The 20432-nt window shown below is 39.4% G+C and overlaps 1 protein-coding gene across 8 annotated transcripts in view; it reads right to left on the reverse strand.

The window, feature by feature from the left end:
* sash1a (SAM and SH3 domain containing 1a) overlaps positions 1–20432 on the reverse strand; it is a 148730-nt gene that overhangs the window by 32439 nt on the left and 95859 nt on the right. For 6 of the 8 annotated variants that reach the window (XM_041975954.1, XM_041975953.1, XM_041975956.1 and 3 more), the window contains one exon: positions 5008–5136. In XM_041975954.1, the coding sequence (XP_041831888.1) occupies positions 5008–5136 (129 nt within the window). Of the gene's footprint in view, positions 1–5007; positions 5137–12326; positions 12973–20432 lie in introns of those variants that run through there. The other 2 variants (XM_041975960.1, XM_041975958.1) reach the window with 1 other exon arrangement.

Here is a 20432-nt window from a genome sequence, read left to right on the forward strand (position 1 = left end):
TTACCCCAAACTGGTACATATGCGTGTGAATGCGCATGTGTTTTCCCTTTAGATGGCCACAGGGCTTGTTTGTGCACAATTTATTCTGTGCATATGTGTATGTGTGTGCAAATTTGATGCAAGTGCATGATTTATCTGATTGCTTGTGCGTGACAGAATTGAGTTAAAATAAAAGAGAGCAAAGGGAGAGCTCTAACTAATGAGTATCACGATGTCAGCAGACAGGGAGACTTAGCATCTGAAATGACTTGACCTCACTCCCTCTCAACACACACACTCCTGAGAAGTGACAACACCACGCTGCTTTCCATTATCAGGCCAGGAACTACAGCTAAGCTAAGCTTGGTGGAAGAAGGACCAAAGGAAATGGGTAGAAACACCTATGATAGTTTATTGAAGTTTATTTAGTTTATTTCATGGCTACAAAGTCATTTCCTCCCACAGCAAAGCTGTTGCCAGTAAGTAGGCGGCGGACAAGCAGCAATGGCAGCGAGGTAACTTAGTGGAGGTACTCCAGCTGGCATAGATGGGTGAATCTGGGTGGGCGAATGTGAATTTCTGAGGTAGGACTGTGCATGTGACAGCACATGCACTAAATGGAAAGTCAGGTTATTGCATAAAAAGACGTTAGTGGTGGAACCAGTACAACATAGTGTCAGCCCGCAGAACCAGCTCATTGAGATGTGTCCACACCCTCGCTAATGATTTAATCCACTGGTATGCATTTCATTTGACGTCTTGCACACAAAAGCAGGAATTGTAGGTTTGCATTAGACAGCCTGACATGCCAGCTTAGAGCTCTGAGCAGGCCTTCTTAAGACAATAAGCTAACCATCGATGAATTAAAAAAAGAAAAAAAAACGTCAATCAGAGGGAGAGAGTGGAGGCCGACATGTAAAGCATTCCTAAGCCTTGAGAATCATCATTGTTTTGAGATTTAAAAACTAACACCAGAGTTATTACAAATTCCAATGACAGAATCCAGAGTCCAACACTGACAAATAAATCACAAAATAATATTACAAATATACCACATGCTTTCTACACGGGTTATGCCAATAAGGAGAACTGCCAACATCTTATGAAAGTAATCTTACAGTAACAAAGGCAACGGTCTGAGCAGGTCGACCCTCTTTGTCTCTGGATAAAATGCAGACAGCAGGGAGGACAAATAAGCAGCAGAACTCACAGCTGAGCTTGTCTTTCTTCTGCAATGTAGTTTTAACCCAGATGAACTGAACCACTCGGAGGAGCTAAGTCCATAGAGGGTATTAACACATTAACTGCACTGTTCCTCACCACATGGCAAAAGAAAACACAAGTCTGTGCTCAATTCTATTGTACTCAGCTAGAAAACAACTACAGAGCATTCCTGAGGCTGGGAGATTTATCCAGTGCTCCAATCGTAAAATTAACAGTGTGACCAGCTACTCGGGCATTTTGGCCAAAGGATGAAAAGAATGTATCTCCAAGTGATCCTTGTTATTTTCACATATAGTGTTGCAATATCTTATTACACTGCATCTAAATATGTTTTAAAAGCTTCACCCAACAGCCACAAATCCCAAAATTAACTGTCTTGATTTACATTTGGTGCATTATCTGTTACATTGGTGTGGTTATGCAGAGATGCTAGTTTGTTATTCCGTTCCAGACACCACATGCCTAAGTGATCCCTCATCTGGCCTATATGTCATGTTTTGGCTTGTTTTCAGCCACAGCAGAAACTCCAGTTGCACTGACACTGAACAGAATGACACAGTGGCTGTTTACAGACATGATTTAAAGAGCTGTCCAACAATCTTATGGCAGAAAAAATGCTCCCTATCTATTATAAATTGTAATATATATATATATATTTATATATATATATATATATATGTGTGTGTGTGTGTGTGTTTGTGTGTGTTTTAAAGTAATGTCATTAATTACAAGGAGGACAAAAAAGCACTAATGAGGCTGAAAAGTTGCCTCAAAAAGGAGAAAAAATTACAAAATTACTTAATTCAAACATAAGAATTTAAAAGAGCCAGAATCAGAGCAAGAACCAATTATTTTGGCAACTGATGTTGACAAAATCAAATTATATGCCAGCAAACACCAACTCTCAGGCATTAGTGGAAGCACAATTTTAAATGAAGTGGACTGAGTCATGCTTGAAAGTGTTTAAATTTGCTAAGAAGGTGAAACTGAAATGAGATGACAAACTTCATGGTGCAAATCAAATTGCCATGTAATAAAATAGGCCCGCTGAGAGTATAGATGTGATTTCCATTGAACTTGGCTCACAATTTTGTGTCAGTACATTGGATTGCATGTACTATGAAGAAATGGTCTACTGTGCATAGTTTGTTTTTTTTTTCTTCAAGTGAGCAGGATATAGATGCACCTGCAACTGAAACTCATTCAATAAAAAACTAGCTTCACTTTTTGGCCTGACCTCTCTCTGACCTGCTACTCAGAAAAACACATTTTACTGATGCTGCTAAACAATAAGCCTCATACATCATCAAATTAGTATGCCAGTAGGAGCCATCCAAACCCTCGTCTATAAGAGTGGTGGGAAACTGTGCACAGTAGCTCTAATCCATCCAGAGAGGATGTTTATTTAACCACTTGTGCTCCAGAAACTCATAAAACTAACATGGAGATGCATAGAAACAACTGAGCGGAGACCAGGCAGGAAGGAGGCACACCGATAGCAATCTCAGAAAGAGCCTCCATCATCAGCTTTTGGTAGAGAGACGCCTGCCCTCCATGTTTGATCACAGCAGAGAGAAACAATATTGAGGTAACTGTGTTGCTGTTCAAGAGCTGGTAGATTTACTGTGCACATGAAACATAAATGCTGCTCCTCTAATGAAAAAGGAGAAAAAGAGCCTAAACAGAAATCATAAACAAGGTTCCCATTTTAAAGAACAGAAACTTATTCTCTGTTTTGTTGTTATCATGCTGACCTCAGCTAAATTTATACACTGGGGTTTTTAATGGAAATTTTTAAATGCATTGTCAGCAGGCAGGCCTATATAAGTATGATAACTTTTAATCATACTGTAAGACATTAGCCGTGTGGTTTTAGTTAATGGCAGTGTGTCAAGTATCATCTTCATCCTGACTTCTGCTTTATCTTGAAGTCTAAGCATAAAGTGCAGAAATAACAAAAACTGAGGTGACCTTTGCCTTCAAAGTTGCAGGCCCACTGACAAGAGTCAGTCCAGATGAACTCACTCTTTTTCTGTTTTTCCAAAAGGATTACAATTGTAAAGATGTGGAAGAAATTGAAGTTATCAGTTTGGGAAAAAAAAAAAAAATAGGAGGATAGAGCTGACCTAGAAATCTGGAGCACAGATGAAAGTGAAGATAATGGCTAAAGAAAGTGAGCAGATCTTTAAAACCCTTATAGGTCTGTTCCTAAATGCCATGACCCTCAATTGCACCACTTACTAAATGTCTCTCCACAAATGTGACTCTTAGACACTGTGACCTTCTGCTATGAGGGAAGATGGCTGTGTGAAGTTGGCTCAAAGTCACTGCTTTCTGGTCACACTTCAGTCCTTCTCAGTTCCTGACTGGGTGGCAGTTCCTCTGTCTATTCCTCTACTCACTTCATCTTTGACTCTCGTGTTCTGTCTCTTCATGTTTTTAGTATTACTTTCAAAATGTCTTATAACAACATTGCCTAACAGAGGAAACTTTGTCTTCACCCATTGTATTATTGTAAGATGAAGCAAGAAGACCACTCTAGACATTTCCCAAAACTAATTTTAGAAAAGCCCTGTACTGAAATGAAAGGCAAAGTGCAATCCACATAGTGTGGGTTGATCCTGCACTTTTGAGAACTCTCAGTAAGGTGTTGTCTGACCCATATTCCTTTCGTCATGCATTTTTCTTCTCTTCTCCTATATTCTCCTGCCAAACTTTGCAGAGTGGCAAGACAGCTGCAGGCTCTCACATTCTCCACTCCTCCTCCTCCCTTCTTCTTCCTCTGTTCACATCCTTATTCTCCTCCTCCACTGGCCTTCAGGCTCAAGTCCCAGTCAGCTCTTTTCTGCTCTTCGGCAAAGGCAGAAAATCCTGCCCTGATTGTTTCTTTTCCCCCAGTTTTCGGTCTTCAGGATGAGAACCTCCCAAAAGTAAAACATGTCCAGAGGTAATACTTGTTACTGTGCAACTCGCTTGATGGGGAAGGAGAGATCAAAGTAAGACACATCAACTTTCTAGTCCTTTTCCTGGAAGCTGTAAGAGGAGGATGTCTGAAGTGATTTAAACTAAGAGCACAATAAATAAAGTATCCATCCGAGCCTCACCTGTCAACCCAACAAGAACCACATGGCTGTCTTCAAACAGAAGAGGTTTTCTAATGAGTGGGAATTTGCAATGACAAGCAAAAATAAATGTACTGACAATTTGGACAGAGCACCAGTAAAATTAAAAAAAACTGTAACATAATCATCAAAGTATGTGGATGAATGCCTGAATTATTTCACCAGGCGTTGCTATAATACGTCTAAGATCTGCTTTATTTGATTCATGTCTTACTTTGATGCAGCCGCAGATCAGTGCTAAATGATCATGGTGAATATATTTGACTGGATCATGTTCATGATCATATTCAAGCGTGTGGATCTGCTAGGTTGAGCACTGCACAAAGCTAGGTCCACTGCAGCAGCATTCCACCAAACATGTGCTTGCAGCCTGGCAACCAAAGGGTTGCCCCACTAGCCTACATCCTTATAGAAAGAATCCCCAAACTCCCCATAATGGATCTCCTGAACACCATTCTATTCACATTTAGACAAAGCCTTTTCAGAAAATCTTACACTTCCGCATGCATCCATGATCTTTCTGCAGACTGTTTTTCGGCTAGGTTTGCAAAAAGTACCTATGGGGTTTAGGGTTGATTGATTAAAAATGAAACCCAAGTAAAACAAAACAGAATATTCAAGCCATCGTGAAACTTTTGTTCTAACTGGGGGGGTTTGTGTATGTTTAAAAGCATGCATTTACCATGTCAAGCTCCTGAGAGACTCTGCGTTTTCGTAGTTCCTCCATGCGGTCGCTGACGTCGCTAAAGCAGGTGTTGTAGTACTCAGAGTACTCCTGGGCAAGGTCATCTATGTTGCCTAGAGAACCATCCTGAATAGGAGAGAAAGGGGGGCATATTAGTGATGTAACTACAACATCCTGGGAAAGAAAAGGTTTTGAGTCCAAATGAGAAGAAGGAAAAGCAGCTTTCTGGAAGCATATAATTTTCTCAACACTTCTGAAAGGAAAAAGATTTTTCTATAACTGAATTTAATCTTAGTTCTTTTTCTGAACTTACTATCTTGTAAAGGTAAAAACATGAAAGCATTCACGCTTCATACAGTTTCACTTGACAACATTCCACTAGTGCTTTAAGAAGAAAATAAAGTAATCCAATCAGTCAAATGGTGCGTCTGTATTTACACCATGCATGGTTTTCTGAAACCAACCTCCCATGCAGGCATAGTTAGTATGAAAGGTAACCATTTTGGTAAACTTGGCTTGGCTTGAAGTTGGCAAACAGATGCACACAAAATCACTCCAATTTCCTACACAAATTAATAAACTGCATTTTTTTGTGGTTGGAGGCAACCTTTGTGAGTTTGAGTGCTGCTTTCTTTACATGTGCACTGGTTTCTACCAGCAGAAGCACCTAAAAATACCTCTCAGCACCAGGGCTGTTTATTACAGCCCGTTTACACATTCTTATCAGTTCCCAGTCAGTATCTCTGCCAAACCAAGGTTGGTTCCTGGGTTTTGTCTTCGTTGAAACTCACTTCAAGGATGCCCTTTAACTCCTCAGGCATTCCCCCAACTCTGAAGAAAACACTTTTTTCCCTTGCTAGCTGTAGTTTAGATCTCCACAGTTCCTGCCTTTGTGGGGAATATGTGTTTAGGAATAAGGGAGGAAGCTGTGATCCAAACAGTAAAGCGCTTACCTAACAGAAAATAATACACACTGACTATAATAACAATAACACAAAGGACTTGTGACATGAGGCAACATGTTAAAATAAGTAGAGATCATTTGTCTTTAATTACCAGCCTGTATTTCAGATCTGGAATATTGACTGATGTAAAAACTGCTCAAATTAAGACCTTGTCAAGCTCTTGTATAATGTGGCAGAGAGGACCATCCTCAGAATGTCGGCCATTCTGGCAGTGATGGCCAACCGCTGAATATTCATCAGTGTTGATCTAATCTGTGCCAGGCAGACAGCTAGCATTGAGTCACTGAGCAGGGTCCGAACAGAGTCTCTCAGTCTCTGTCTTTCTTAACCGGACTCCCTATCCTATCTGGGTGCCAGGCCACAAATGAATGGATCACTGTGAGTTTGAGTGAGGGTGCCACACACACATACACATGCACACATTCAGACATGCACACACAGAGGCATAAGGGCTTCCTCAGAGATTGGTGTCTAGTCAGAGAGACCACACATCGGCATGCACACACATGCATGCAGGGGATTTAAAAAACATCAGACCAAAACAAACTAAGGCTAACCAATCGTAAACAACGCAGCTCTGTGGACACAGTTATAATTTGTTTGATGGGCACAATATTCTTGACAAATTCACAGGTTTCTTATCTCAAGTGTATAGTTACACTGGCAGGAAACTTTCCTCCAGTCCTTTTTATGAGAAATCCTACTCTTGGGAAGACATATGGTTTGAGATGGCTTAGAATCCCAATGGGAACACTCCCCAAGCTGACACATGCTTTCTCCCTCATTCCACACATTGACTGAAAGCACGCTCTCATTACTGAACTCTATCAGCTAATAGCCAGCCACATGCCAAGCTGGAGCTGTTCTATTTTAACAACAAAATCAAAGCTATGCTACAACTATACTAAGTCCAAAACAATAGAACTAAAAAAGTAACAGATTATTTTAGGACACAGAAGAACAATTAATCCCTTTTCCCAGCATGCATACTGGATGCAAACCTCTGAGAAAAGGCAGAGCTAAATGTGCCATGTAAAGACACTGTACACTGTGACGGGATGCATCATCATGAATGTGAATGATTTTACTTCACGTGTGTTTAGATTATTTGGATTTCTCCACTTCTCTAGTGGCATTTAGCTTATAGGTGATCAGCACAACTGACCCCAACACTACACCACAACCCTTACCTTGTAAAGTGACACTTTACACATGTGTTATGCACATCTACATCTAAGGCTCCTTAAGAAGGAGAAGTACTGTTAAACATGTGTTAGCTCCACGTTTTAGAGATAATCTGTCAGTGTGGGAAGGAAAGCTGACACTGATCAAAACCAGTTTAGAAATCAGGCTAAAGGTTGGAGTGGACGCTGGACAACGGATGAATTTTGGCCAGCTGTAGGGTGAGAGAACATCTGCAGTCTGGGAACAGAAAACTAGAAAAAAAGGAGATTCTTTGGATGAATATCAAATTCCCTGTAGCTCATCTGACAAAGAAAATAATTAACCATGACTTTTACAAGAGTCAGACTTTGACAGTATCCTGTTAAAGCTGCTTGACAAATGAATTATCCAGAATTATAAACTCCTCTAGCTTTATAAATGTTTGAAATAGTGACCAATGCTGATGATGTAACAGTTACTCCACCCTGGACAGGAGGGAGGGTAACTCCCCATTATGACTTGAACAATAGCAACAATAGCCATACAAAAAGAAACACCCAAACAAGAATGACAGATATTTTTGTGTGTATTTACAGTAAAGATGGTGCATTTCTTATTTACTGTTTGCATTCCATGAAGAGGCTACCCCCCATCCCCCACCCACCCTCATTGCAGATGAAATGTGTCAGAACTACTGTGACCAAACGGGACTTTTAAATGTTCTTTTCCAGGATTTGGTGTGACTCAGAACGGCATGGGGGTTCAAAGAAGACACTGATCTGGCCTCCGTTAACAGAAATTTCTGAGTTAATGACAGTCCTGTTGGGCCAGCATCATACCAAAAACACTTCACAGCAGATTGGCATTTCAGTAATGTGTGATAAAACTGCTACTAAGCAATTACCAAGTGATTTAAAATATATTCATTTAGGACTGCCGCAGAGTGATCAAATAACCACCATGCATGCCAGACAAATGAAAATAGTTAATCTCTCCCATCTGATAGGAATATAAACATAATCTTCTTTGTTTTTGGAAGATAAATGAATAAAAGAAATAATATCTAAATGGTGCTCCACTAACGTTATCCCTGGTTATGTTATAAATAATTCCACAATAATGAACAAAAACAATGATAACATGGGCAATATTGTGTGCTTGGAAATCTAATCTCTCAGTATGAGGGACTCTATTAATATTTTCCATATCGTATTGCAAAGTGTCTCAAATATAACTCACATTTATTTGCTGTAAGACAGAATTTACAAAAGGCTACAAGCTTAACCTGTTTGTTCAATCCCTCAGGCTAACATCCCTTTATTCATCATAGCGGAGCTACAGATGCACTGGCATGATTATTGTCACAAGGGTGGCCCTATGACTACTTGTTCTTTATGGGGAAGAACAATGAACAGTTTAAAACAGTACCTCTGATGTCATGTCAAAACATCCATAGTGCAATGGTTTTCACTAGTTACGCAACATCAGGACAGGAGGAGCAGGTTGAAATAGGCTTTTAATGTGTCACGCTGTGCCAATGTTTTGTTCTGAAGAAAAGGCACGACAGCTATCCAGATTCTAGATGAGTCACAAACACTCCACCTTAAAACACAACAAGACCACAAGAAATTGTCTGCTCAAGATCATAAAAGCAGCGTAATCAATCCTGTAATCTACCCACCCACTTTCTAAAGCTTAAACCATTGGGTCTTTTTTTCTTCTTCTGGGCCAGCACCAAACCAATATGAGCCAATCAACAGAAAGAATGAGACAAAAAGGAGAATGGTAAACTAGATGAAAGATTTAGACAGCGGGATGGAAAGACCACTCGTATGTGCTGAATCATCTGACTACATTAGATCTGAAATATGTTAAAGCTGCTGCAGGGTGGAATCCAACAAAATGCAGAGCCAGAAAGGTGTGGTTTTGGTATTATAGGAGCCAATAGTGGAAGGCTGTTTAGCAGGGTGAGGCCATAGGCCATGGCTCACTCTCTTTCACAGAGCTTCCTTAGGATATCCGTTGCTTGAGCCGAACATTGCTTTGCCACTCCAGCAAAGGAAACCTACCAGGTCTCTGTGTGACCTCATTACTGAGTCTGGGCAGGGAAGGGGAGCAAAGTTGAAGTAAGGAGAGTTGGGCTGGCCAACAACAGACAAAAATTAGGAAAGATTATGGGCAACGGTATGAAAAGTAGCCTAACTGATAATCATATTAGAAAAATTAAATATAATATAACATGAGGATGACATCATCTAACACTTCAGACACAATCAATAACCATGTCTCCAGATCAGCATTGGATCCTCAGGTTAAGAAATGAAGCGCCATCTCCTATATAATCAGTGTGTTTGCACAATGCCCAAGCTTCCACCCACGACATGCTAAGCACCACAAAACTTTTTTTAAGAAGGGAAGGATTCCCTGCAGGCAAGTAAAATATTTCCACAAGGCCAGAGCTCGACATGATCTTTCGAGCAAAAACAGGAGAAATTTCTCTGGGAGAAGTAAAGAATGGCAGTCAGCTGTCCAGGTTTGTGATCTGAAATAAGGTCTCTCTCTTCTTCCATTTGCTAAGAAATACAACAGTTATTCCAGACAAATGAACCCTACATACAAAAACAACATTTTCCAAATGGGATGAAACTGATGAAAATAAGAGAAAGAAATCTAGAATATTTCCAATATTTTTGCATCTACCGATTTTTGTAAACATTAGACTTAAGTTGAGGCAGAATCCTCTCTTTAAAGTCAAGAAGTTTCATTTTTCAATTAGTATTCAATAAAGAAAGTACAGATGTGAAGAAAAAAAAAAACTCGTGTTTCCAGAACAAGGGTGGAGCTGGAAGCAAATTCCCATTCAGACGTCTGTAAATCCAACCACTCAAGAGTTACAGCTCATGCCCCATACTGTCCTAAACTGCTTTTGACTCTTAATTAGTCCAACAGCTATTAACTCCACTGCTACCACAAATAAGTGACAGGCTTTCTTAGGTATTCTTATTAAACACATTCCTCCACACATTGCTGTGTATGGTAAACCTCAAAGTCAAGGGGCCTCAAGAGGCGTACAGCAGACTGACGTAGCCTTTGATTTACACTCAAAACATGATGAAAACTTAGTTTGAGGAGCACGTGTAGATTACATCAGGCAGATTAACTCTTTGCTTTGGGCTATTTCAATGCATTGTCTCTACTGTCACTTAAATGTTTGGTATGTGTGCTAAAGCATTTTGTGTTATAAAAAGATGTGCTTTCATGCTCCCAAGTGAGGAAGCGCAAGACTAGACTTCTTGTAACAGCCAAGGGGCAAACCCAATTTAAAGGGCATTTCCATGTTGGCTCCAAATGCAAAACAATAGCCATTGAAAGTAATAGTGCAATGTCTATATATAGCATTTTCAATTTTTTTGGAACATAGATATGATGTTTATTGTGCTCTGGATCATACAATGTGTTTAAATATAAGAGCCCAATCTTATTGTTAAGATAAAGTTCAGCACAAAGGGCAGTTTAGATTTGACCATTATGCAATTAACTTTGACATTTAAACGACTGACAGCTATATGACAGATGGGGTCTTGTAAGAAAGTTGTTAGAAGTTCTTAGAAACATTACAACTACATTTTATCCCAGTCCAGCACTCTACTGAACTCCAGATATTTATTCCCTCTCAGCGATAAGCAACCACCAGAAAATTAGGCATTATCATGGCTGTTAAACTTCTTGGTTCTGGGAAGATAAACTGACCAGCTGAGCCTGCCGCAGACACTGGCTAAAAGAAACAACGAAAGCCAATAAAGTTTCATAAATTCACACTTTATTTATTTCTACTTCTGTAATTAAAAAGTAGTTCACAGCTATTCAATCCTGGCAGATACTCAAGCCATAAACTTGTACAGTACATGGAAGGAAATCCCAACAGAAACTGAGTTCAGTGATTTTGTAATTATCTGAGACTGCGACATATCCATTGGCAAGACGATTTAATATTCTGCGAAAATATGTGTAACTGCAGGCTCAGGATCTGTAGAAGAAAAGCCACAAACATGTCGTTGATACTCAAATCTCTACAAAAACAGGCAGCTTCACTTTCATGTTCATTAATATCAGCTCTTTAAATGTGTTAAACCTGAAAAACAAACACCAAAAAAAGAAAGCTACATTAAGTTGCTTGAGAACGAAAACTTTTAAAAACTTTTTGCCTATGTTTATATATTTCAATTCAAGCAGGAAGAAAAACAACAAAGATGAGCACAGCCTTGCAGACATTTGCTCCCAGAGCAATAAATCTGGATAAATTGCTTGGCTGGCAGCCAGGTCTCCCACTTACAGAGATTCAGAGGCAGGACAGCACCCCACCTAGTCACCCACCACCTTCACCCCTGCTGCACACACAACACACACAATCCTGCAGCATTTACACACCATCCACATCCTCAGTGGCAGACCAAACCAAATTAACACCTCTGTCCTTTAACAGACTGAAACACATTTGGTCAGCAGATCAATCAGATCCTAACGCCTGTAAAATTAAGACTGTGCTGGCAGCCAAACAAAGGAACATTGTTGAAGGATACAGATGATCTCTGAATACAAACATAAAAAAAACACTAAAATTTAACTTGTGGCTGAGATGATAGTAAAGAGAATACAATCTGACCAACTATATGATCAAAAATATCTACAAACATAAATAGAAAAAAGTAAAAGGCAGAACAACAATTTCCTTTCTATTAACTACAATATATGACGAATAGCTATCTTTAATAAAACAGAATTTATTTTTAATATTAAGTTTACAATTAAGAACAAACAAATCATCGGATATGGCAGCTGACATAAAATGAGATTTCATTTGGAAAAATGACGGATCTTCTGGTGTAAATTAACAACCCAATGTCCAGTAGCCACCAAAAACACACACAGCACAACAAGAGATTAACTTTTACAACGCATTACCTACCAGCTGAGTCTTATTCGCACTGAACTCCACTAACTCAGCTGTTAAAGTCCACAAGCTCTCAGTCTGATGGGTTTTAAGGGCCTGCAAGGACCTGCTGTTTTGATGCGTGATTTGCATGCACCGCTACACAATTACCCAACCCGCAAATCAACTTTGAGGATCATGGTGAGAAATCTCGGTTGGTTGAATCTGTGACCGTATTACTGCCCCCCAAAACTTACCAGCATCCCCATAACGTCCGTCCACAGCTGGGAAAAACTGTCGGACGCAGCGGCGTTTTCCGCCTGGGGCTCTTCGGAAGGCGCATCGGCCCCCTGGTCACCTTCCATAATGTTAGAAAAATAAAAATGTCCTCAGTCAGTTTGGTGCAAAGCTTGAATCTGAGCCCACAGGCTGGGAGCTTAACACCGGCTGTACACGAGATATCGGTGCCAAAGCTGCTCCTACATCAGGTTGCCCTTGACGCACCGGTGAAATGTTCCAACATTGCTTGGCACGATTTTAAGTTTATGAAACAAACTGCGTCTTGACATGTTGTGAACGATTCCGAGAAGATCGGTGTTGTGGATTCCAGTAATAAAGACGAAAGAAGACGGCCTTGGATTGTGTTGACCCACAATTCCTGTGAAAGCTCTCCCCTACCGCACTGATCCGTGCCCGGGAACAAACCAAACAGCACTTCAAGGGAGTGAAGTCGTCGAAGTCGGCCAAAAGTTTTCAAAAAGTTCCTGGAACCCCTCGAAGAGCAACAGCAAGTCTTTTTAAAGTAGTGCAGCGACTAAATGCAAGCGTGTTTCCATTAAAAAGTTTGAGTAAGAGAACGCCCGAAGAAATGCACCAAACACTGCGCCTCCCTCCTTTCTTCACCGTCCGTCTCTCCCCTCACACTCCTCCCAACAGCGCATTACAACAGGAAGAAAAAAAAGGAAAAGAAAAGAAAGAAAATCACTCTGTCCGACACACCACTTACTAATCATTAAAACAGTAGCTTTAAAAAATAGTCAAATTACCAATTTGTTTGAGTCATCTATTATTTGCTGGCCTTTGATAATTTGTTTTTTACCCTGAACACAATTATTGTACTTTTTTAAGTCATCAGTGACTGAAGGGTCCAAAACTTTAATTTTAAATTTTTGTTTTTGTAAAATTTGTTCTTAAAAATCATATTCTGACATGTTTTTATGGAAATACAACTCTCCAGCCAGTTTTCAATTAGAAATGTGAACAAAGCACATTCCTAGCTCAATTGTGTGGAAAACAAAACAAAAAAAAAGCACATGGGAAAAAATGTTTTTTAGGGGTGGATGCATGCTGTGCCCTATGCTTGCATAAATCTATCCAAACCACTTTATACTAATTGTAGAGTTGCTGGACACACATGACAAACAGTAGCCGCTGTGCAGTTTTATGAGCAACATTTTTTTTTATGCTCCAGACATCATTTGAATACAAAAAGCATAAAGAGAATCACTTAATGTACAAGCATGAAATTGTCTGATCAGATGTTGCTATGCTCTGCCAGCAGGCCTCTCTATTGTAATAAATAAGTCCTGAAACTGTCTTTGGTTCTCCCTGTTGTTATTAAGGGCACATTTTCTCAGAGCGTCTACAGCTGCCAGGTCTTGTGACAGAAGCCTGCAGGACCCAGGATGAAGAGATAGTGTGTAAAACTGAACATTTCACCATTTCCCACTCAGCTCCCTTCCCTGTGGTTTCAAGCTTGTCTAAAATGCTTTTTTAACCTGCTGTTTACTAAGTCATTCTATGGATTTAAAAGTGAAATAAGTTAAAGATAGAGAAAAAAATGTTGATCACACATTCTTTCTGCAACCATGTAAAAGGCGATCAGTTACACAATAATCCTCAAAGCTACAGTTTCAGTTGTGTGCAAGCAAGTTTGTAACAGGAGGCCTAATGTCAGCTATGGTACAAAATGCTTGCATGCATTTGAGTCATGCATTTGCATGTTTGGTTGCATAATTTATCTGTGATATGTGTTTTTGGTATTTATTTTTATATCAGTCTCATAAACATATTCCGCTTTAAAAACCTACAACAGTAGCTGGGTTTTTATCCCCGGTGAGGCAAATCTGAAACAAAATAGATCAACACATGAATCAGAAACGTTTCCTTTGACTGGCTTTAAATGAACTATGGTTGAATGAACTAGGTTGTGAAGTGTTACCAGAGGGTGGAAGTATAGGCACAGAGTAGAAGAAAAACATGGCTGCTTCGTTATTGTCCCCAACTCGGCAATGGCTGTTTTGGGACCATAAGCACAGCCACAGAGTCTGTATGAGGTTCCACACAAGGACACACAACCATTGTACCCTGTCTTTGAGTACAATGATTTCACTTAAGCTTTGTAATGACGCAGCTTATTCTCAATTTCAATCAAGGTGAAACTCAGACAGTAAGTGTTAATCAGAAATAAAAGGCAAAAAAGAGACAGAAAAGAGACTTAGTCAAGCCTTTCCAAGCACTGTATGGCTTTTATATTGGACTGTAATTGGAGTTATTTAAAAAAAAGAAAAAAAAACATTGTAGAGATATTTCAGTGATGGGATAACTCGTGACCTCATGTGACTAAAAATGGATTTTGAAGTTAGCGTTTTCCCACACACCAGGTTAAGCTGTATTATCAAAGGCCTACCCTTTTGTTGAAACAAATAATTCTTTTATTTACAATATCCTGTTTCAAAGTTTGTGTAGATGAGAAATGACTTTTACAATCCTTGGATGAGTGGCAGCTGCTCAACAGTATCATGCTTGCAGTCTAAACACACTCATACAAAAGCAGCATTGTGGGGAAGTAAGTTGACAGTGCGGGGGGTCTGATCTGCTGACCTCTCATCTGTAACCTTCAGGTAGTTGCAACAGTGTGGGTCCGTTCTGTTGGTAAATCTTTTCCCCGTCCGTCAGGATTCTTTAATAGAAGACTGATCCTGTTTTAATAGGCACCATCCTCATCCTTCTTCCAGATTGGAAGTCATCCCCACAGATACTGACCCCAAACAAGCACAAGCACTCTTCATGTCAAAACATCCTTTTTCCAAATACAAGACAGTGTTACTCCCACCTGGCGTGCCACAAACAGAGAGGGTCAAACAGTTAATGAGCAGAGAGGGAAGCCTGTTGACTCTGTACACGCTCATCAAACACTGCTGCTGTGCCGGTCCGTATGCGCAGCAGCCAGCTTTCCCTCTTTTCACACTAACCACTAATCAAAGTGTCACATTGCCAGACATGAGAAAACAAAGGTTACTCTAGTTGTTTTACCAGATGCCAACTATACAGTCATCACATGTTAGTTTTCTCCCTTGGGAACATTTCTGGATAGGATTCCATGTGGACATTTAGCTAAAAATCAGAACAAAATATATAGAATAAGAACTGAAGATATACCTGGAACGATTCATTATCCTTAAATTTAAAGTTATTCCATAGTTCTCAAAATATATAAGTATTATTTTCTTGAAAGACGATGATGTAATGGATCAAAATTACTTACATCGGTCAATTTAGACGAAGTGAAAGCCTTAAGACTGGCATATGTGGACTGATGTCAGATATTGTCAGTATTTGGACATGTATTTGTCTTATTATGCATTTGTGTGGCATGGAGACGGAGAACCTCAAGAGTGAACTGAAACAAGGGATGTTATATCACACATGTAAAAGCCCTTGACTCTTTTTCAGCCATCACAGTACCTTGCAATTCTGTTTGAAAGGTATGGAAATGAAATGCAAGGGGCAAAGTTGTTGCACTGTTTAGCCGGCAGCAGAACTGAAAACACAATTCTGTACCTCTGAGGATAAGTCTGTACGCTAAGAAAACACGATGGGATCGCATTATACTGTATCCTATAGGATATTTTGTCACAAAGGTTCTAATAAACACAATTTACTCAGAGAATTAGGCCAAATTAGTTTTGATCACCAGTTGTTGTTTTCAGACCATAAGCATAAGAAGGCTTATGGTCTGCAAGCAGGTTTTTTATAAAGAAGATGTGAGCCGTGCCCACTCTTGCAGCCTCTGCATGCAGCAGCTCTTCAACAAATAAGCATCATACATTAATGCCAATCAGGGCAAGCAATGATAATTACCTGCAACTACTGCTAAATCATTTTTTTGCAAGACTGAATTGTTAGCATAGATGTTACTGAGTAATACTGATTGTTTTTTTGTTGTTGTTGTTGTTTGTTTTTTTTTGTTTAGCAGTGTTAAAAGTTGTGTTAAAACTAAATATCTGTATGAAAAAGCTCTATAAGTATCTGGATATTTTTTTTTATTTGTAAATCCTGTTCAAACCAGCTACAGCGATAAGTCTATTATTGTCCAACCATTACAAGGTGACATTTTTAACATATGCTGTGTTTCCTTTCCTGCAAATACTCGTCTCGTTAAGTACTCAGCAAAAGCCAAAATCTGAAGAAGGCTGGTTTTATGAGTTATACCGCATTTACAAAACCATGTGGGAATGGAAATAATAAGACAGAAAGGAAAAACGTCTCATCCTCATCTTCCACAGTTCCATGTGTCTTGAGGCTATCAGCACAGTTATGAAGACTTAGTGGAGAACTTACTTCTACAAAGAGTCAACTAATCTCCCACTTGAGTCTCTTCATTAACCACTCAAATACTCCCACAGGCTAAATAATCTTAAAGACTCAGATAAACTTCCGAAGAGGTGCTACATCACAGTGTGTAATTTTCCACTGCAGATGACTCAGCAGGATTATCACAAAATAAAAAAACATGTCTATACACACAGCTCAGATAGAAGGGAGATGAGCCCTGCAATTCAGTCTTTAACATTAGGTATTAAACTCACAAAAGTTATATCAAGCTTGTGTAGATTAAAGAAAAAACAAGTCCAGTAATCTTAATTTCCATCTGTAAGGTTTTAGAGATGCAACAAGGAGACATTAATTCAAGAAAAAAGTTTAGTGGGAGGACAAACAGGAACTGAAACCTGGGAGAAAATGAGCTGGAGATAAAAAAAAAAAAAAAAGGAATGAATGCAGGTGGTGTTAAAGCAGAACAGGGCTGGACCTCCCCTGATAGAGAAAGCGACCCTTGCTGGAGGTCAATGACCCCCAGGCTTAAAAATATTTCCTTGGGGAGTCAAAGACATGCTGGAAGGCGTGATTAACAGCATGTTGGACATGCATCAAGGGTACCAGCAGTGCACTTAAGGAATGCTATACATGACCACAAAAAGCTGAAACATAATACATTTTCTGTAGTTTACAGAGTGATAGAGATAGGAGGCTAATACAATTGTGATTTTTCAGGCTCTGGGTTTCAAAGGTATCAAAAGATAAAAGTATGATCTTAGTTTCCTTTTATTTTCTTACCAAATCAGACATGGATTGATGGAATTTAAAGGATGGTATAAAGCCAAGACTGCATGTATTCACTTCTACTTGTGCTTTAATTAACAAAGATTTTCTTAACTAATTGTATTTTTTTTTCAACTCCAGTTAAGAACTATAAGGTTATACCCATACCTAATGGGATGCAAAGTCTTGAACTGCAATCCTTTAATTCTGAGCTTGCTTTCTTTTGGTGAATAAATTAGATCAAGAATTTCACATCATTAATTCTGCTTAGTGGATGAGTCAAAGGCCTGACAGTCCCTGGGCATTTTCTTTGAACCATTATGAATGTGAGCATCAGTGGTTCTTTATTTATTTGTGTGTGTACTTATGTGCTTTTGTGTATTCCAACATAAAAGAAAATGCATGGTTGTGTGAGAAGAGGACGTGTGCCTGCCCCACTGTGTTTCACACGCCGTTGAGTCTGTGTGGGAGTTATCACACAACTCCAATTAGCATGACAACTAATTACTGTTTCCTTGCTGCAACCCTCCCCTACACACACAAAACTCAGTTAAGCAGCACATTAAATTAAATCAACACTTTGGTCTTTCTACAAAAAACAAAGCTTTAGGGGGATCTGCAGGCACTTGGTGTTTGTGTTCTATGTATTACTTTTTATAGGATGGTCAAGCATAACAGTGGAGTCTTTTGAAAGTTGGAGAAATATTAACTTCAAATATCAACACTGGAATTACCTTTGGGCAATGGTGAGACATAAAGTGAGAAAGAAAGAGGATGACAGCTGAGAAAGTGTGAGATAAAAACCAAACACATCATGTAGTGTTTGGTATGCTGACTAAAGCTATCTGAGATGGGAAGCAATGTCAAGTATACCTGCTGGGTCCACAGGGATTCAAACCCAAGAAGGAAGTCTGAGATGCTGAGAGGAAAAAAAGTCTGTGGTTCTCAGTGTTTTTCACAACATGACCTGCTGATATCTTTGCTAACAAAGACAAAACATTTTCGCAGGAATTTTTTCTGGTCCTCGTGTCTCTCACTCTCACTTTGAATTTCAAGAGTCGCCAGTATGTTGGCTGGCGGTATGACATGCTTTTAAACAAGTACCATAATGAATGAAATCTAAAGTTAAATGTAGCATGCATCAAGTCACAAGGATTTCTGAGTAGTATTACATGCTTTCAGTAATGGACTGTGAACTGCAGGTTCCTTTCATGTGCTTTGTGGAAAAAAAACATCCTAATATAAAAACAGAGCATATTTCTGCTAAGCCCTGGATTCCCAGATTCTCCATGCAATACATGCCTCCATAGCCATGCAGTAGGTGATTATGTTACAACACTGTGTGAGAGTGTATGAGCTGAAATTCCAGGGTGTTTTAATCAGGCAAAACTGAAAGGACAGATGTTTATTTGGATGAAAGTGAGATTCTTAAAGAATGAGCAGCACTGTGTGAGAAGCCAGAGTCCTCTAACTGAATCCACAGTGTTCAGTGTGTTTGAGCCTGGGGGATATGTGCAGGCAGGGATGCTGGTTTGTAAGAAAGAAAACACTATTGAAGAATAAAAAAAGAAAAAGGAAAAAGACAGCATCTTTGTTGAATTGGTGTCCGCAGGTGGACTTGAAAATGAAAAGAATCGAGTTAGTTTGATTGTTTGTTCCATTGAATTCACAGGTGCAGATAGAAAAGATGAGTTGGTGCAACTATGGATGGGGGTCATGAGACACGGCCGCCAGCTGCGTTGGTGTCAGGATGGCACTGCCAGGCTCTCAGCTGATGTCCAGTGTGTCATCTCTATCTGTGTACTGGAGGTCACGCAAGATGTACCGTGGCAGAGCAGTTTTACAGCATGGAAAGAGTGTGTGAGGATTTCAGAGTCACATAAGCAACGTTTACTACAGTTAAATCTTATTAAGCATGTCTTAAAACAAACACAGTAGATACCCAGAAATAAAGAAGGCTTCACAAACTTTCCGTCATCTTAACCTTTCTTTCTTTTAATCTTCTTTTAATCAGAAAATTCCATCTTCTGGAACACAGTTTCATCCACAATGATGATTGGCTGATATTAATGCAGATAAGTCTACAGCGAGTCCACTGCACCTCCAATCAAAACAAAAAGAAAATGAAACAACTGTGTGGCCAAAAACATAAACTGGTGCTACAGAAGGACTATATATATGACAATATTCTTGCAATATATATTTAATCTTCAAAAATCATCCACAATATTATGTTTTCTTAAACCTTATTAAACAAAGCCACTCTATCATCGGTCATCTCCTCTAAAACCTTCACTACTTCCTCTCTGTGTGATTCATCCAAGTGCCTTTATCAGAGAATGGGTTAGAAAAACGGGACACAGTGGTTCCCCCTGCTGTTGTCAAATATACTCACAAGCCACAGAGCACATGCCCAGCTCACCCAGTCAGGACACTGGACTGTCTATTAAATCTTGTTTCACATCCTGTTATGCCAAGTCAGCCAGTCTGCCATATGTTAGCCTCTGAGCTAGAAACAGTAAAAATAGGCTTGGCCACGGTGTTATTAATGACCATGTGTGCTGTGAACACACCGCATAATTATCCCCTGCAGTTTCATCCAAAGCTCAGGTTTATAGTACTCACTTGAGGTTTATAGGACTCAAATACACACTCAGGAATACAGGCATGTGTGCACGTTAAACCTCATCACACTCACTAATAGAAAAGCTTTGCATTTACTGTACATTCCAAAGCTACAGACAATAGCCAGTGAAGGCTAATAAAGGTTTTAATGGGTATGTCTATGCTTGGTTTATCAACCTAATTATGTGTATTTGCTGTCTCAGGCAATGCTAGAATAGAGTAAAATGAAACCTACAGATCATAAATATTGGCTAAACATTAATATATGAAACACAGCAAAGAGCATGTTAATTTCAGCAGTGCAAAGCAATTTGTTTGTCATCTGGACATAAGTAGAACATACAGTAGAAAATGTT

The sequence above is a fragment of the Melanotaenia boesemani genome, chromosome 22, assembly GCF_017639745.1.
Source record: "Melanotaenia boesemani isolate fMelBoe1 chromosome 22, fMelBoe1.pri, whole genome shotgun sequence".
Classification (NCBI taxonomy): domain Eukaryota; kingdom Metazoa; phylum Chordata; class Actinopteri; order Atheriniformes; family Melanotaeniidae; genus Melanotaenia; species Melanotaenia boesemani.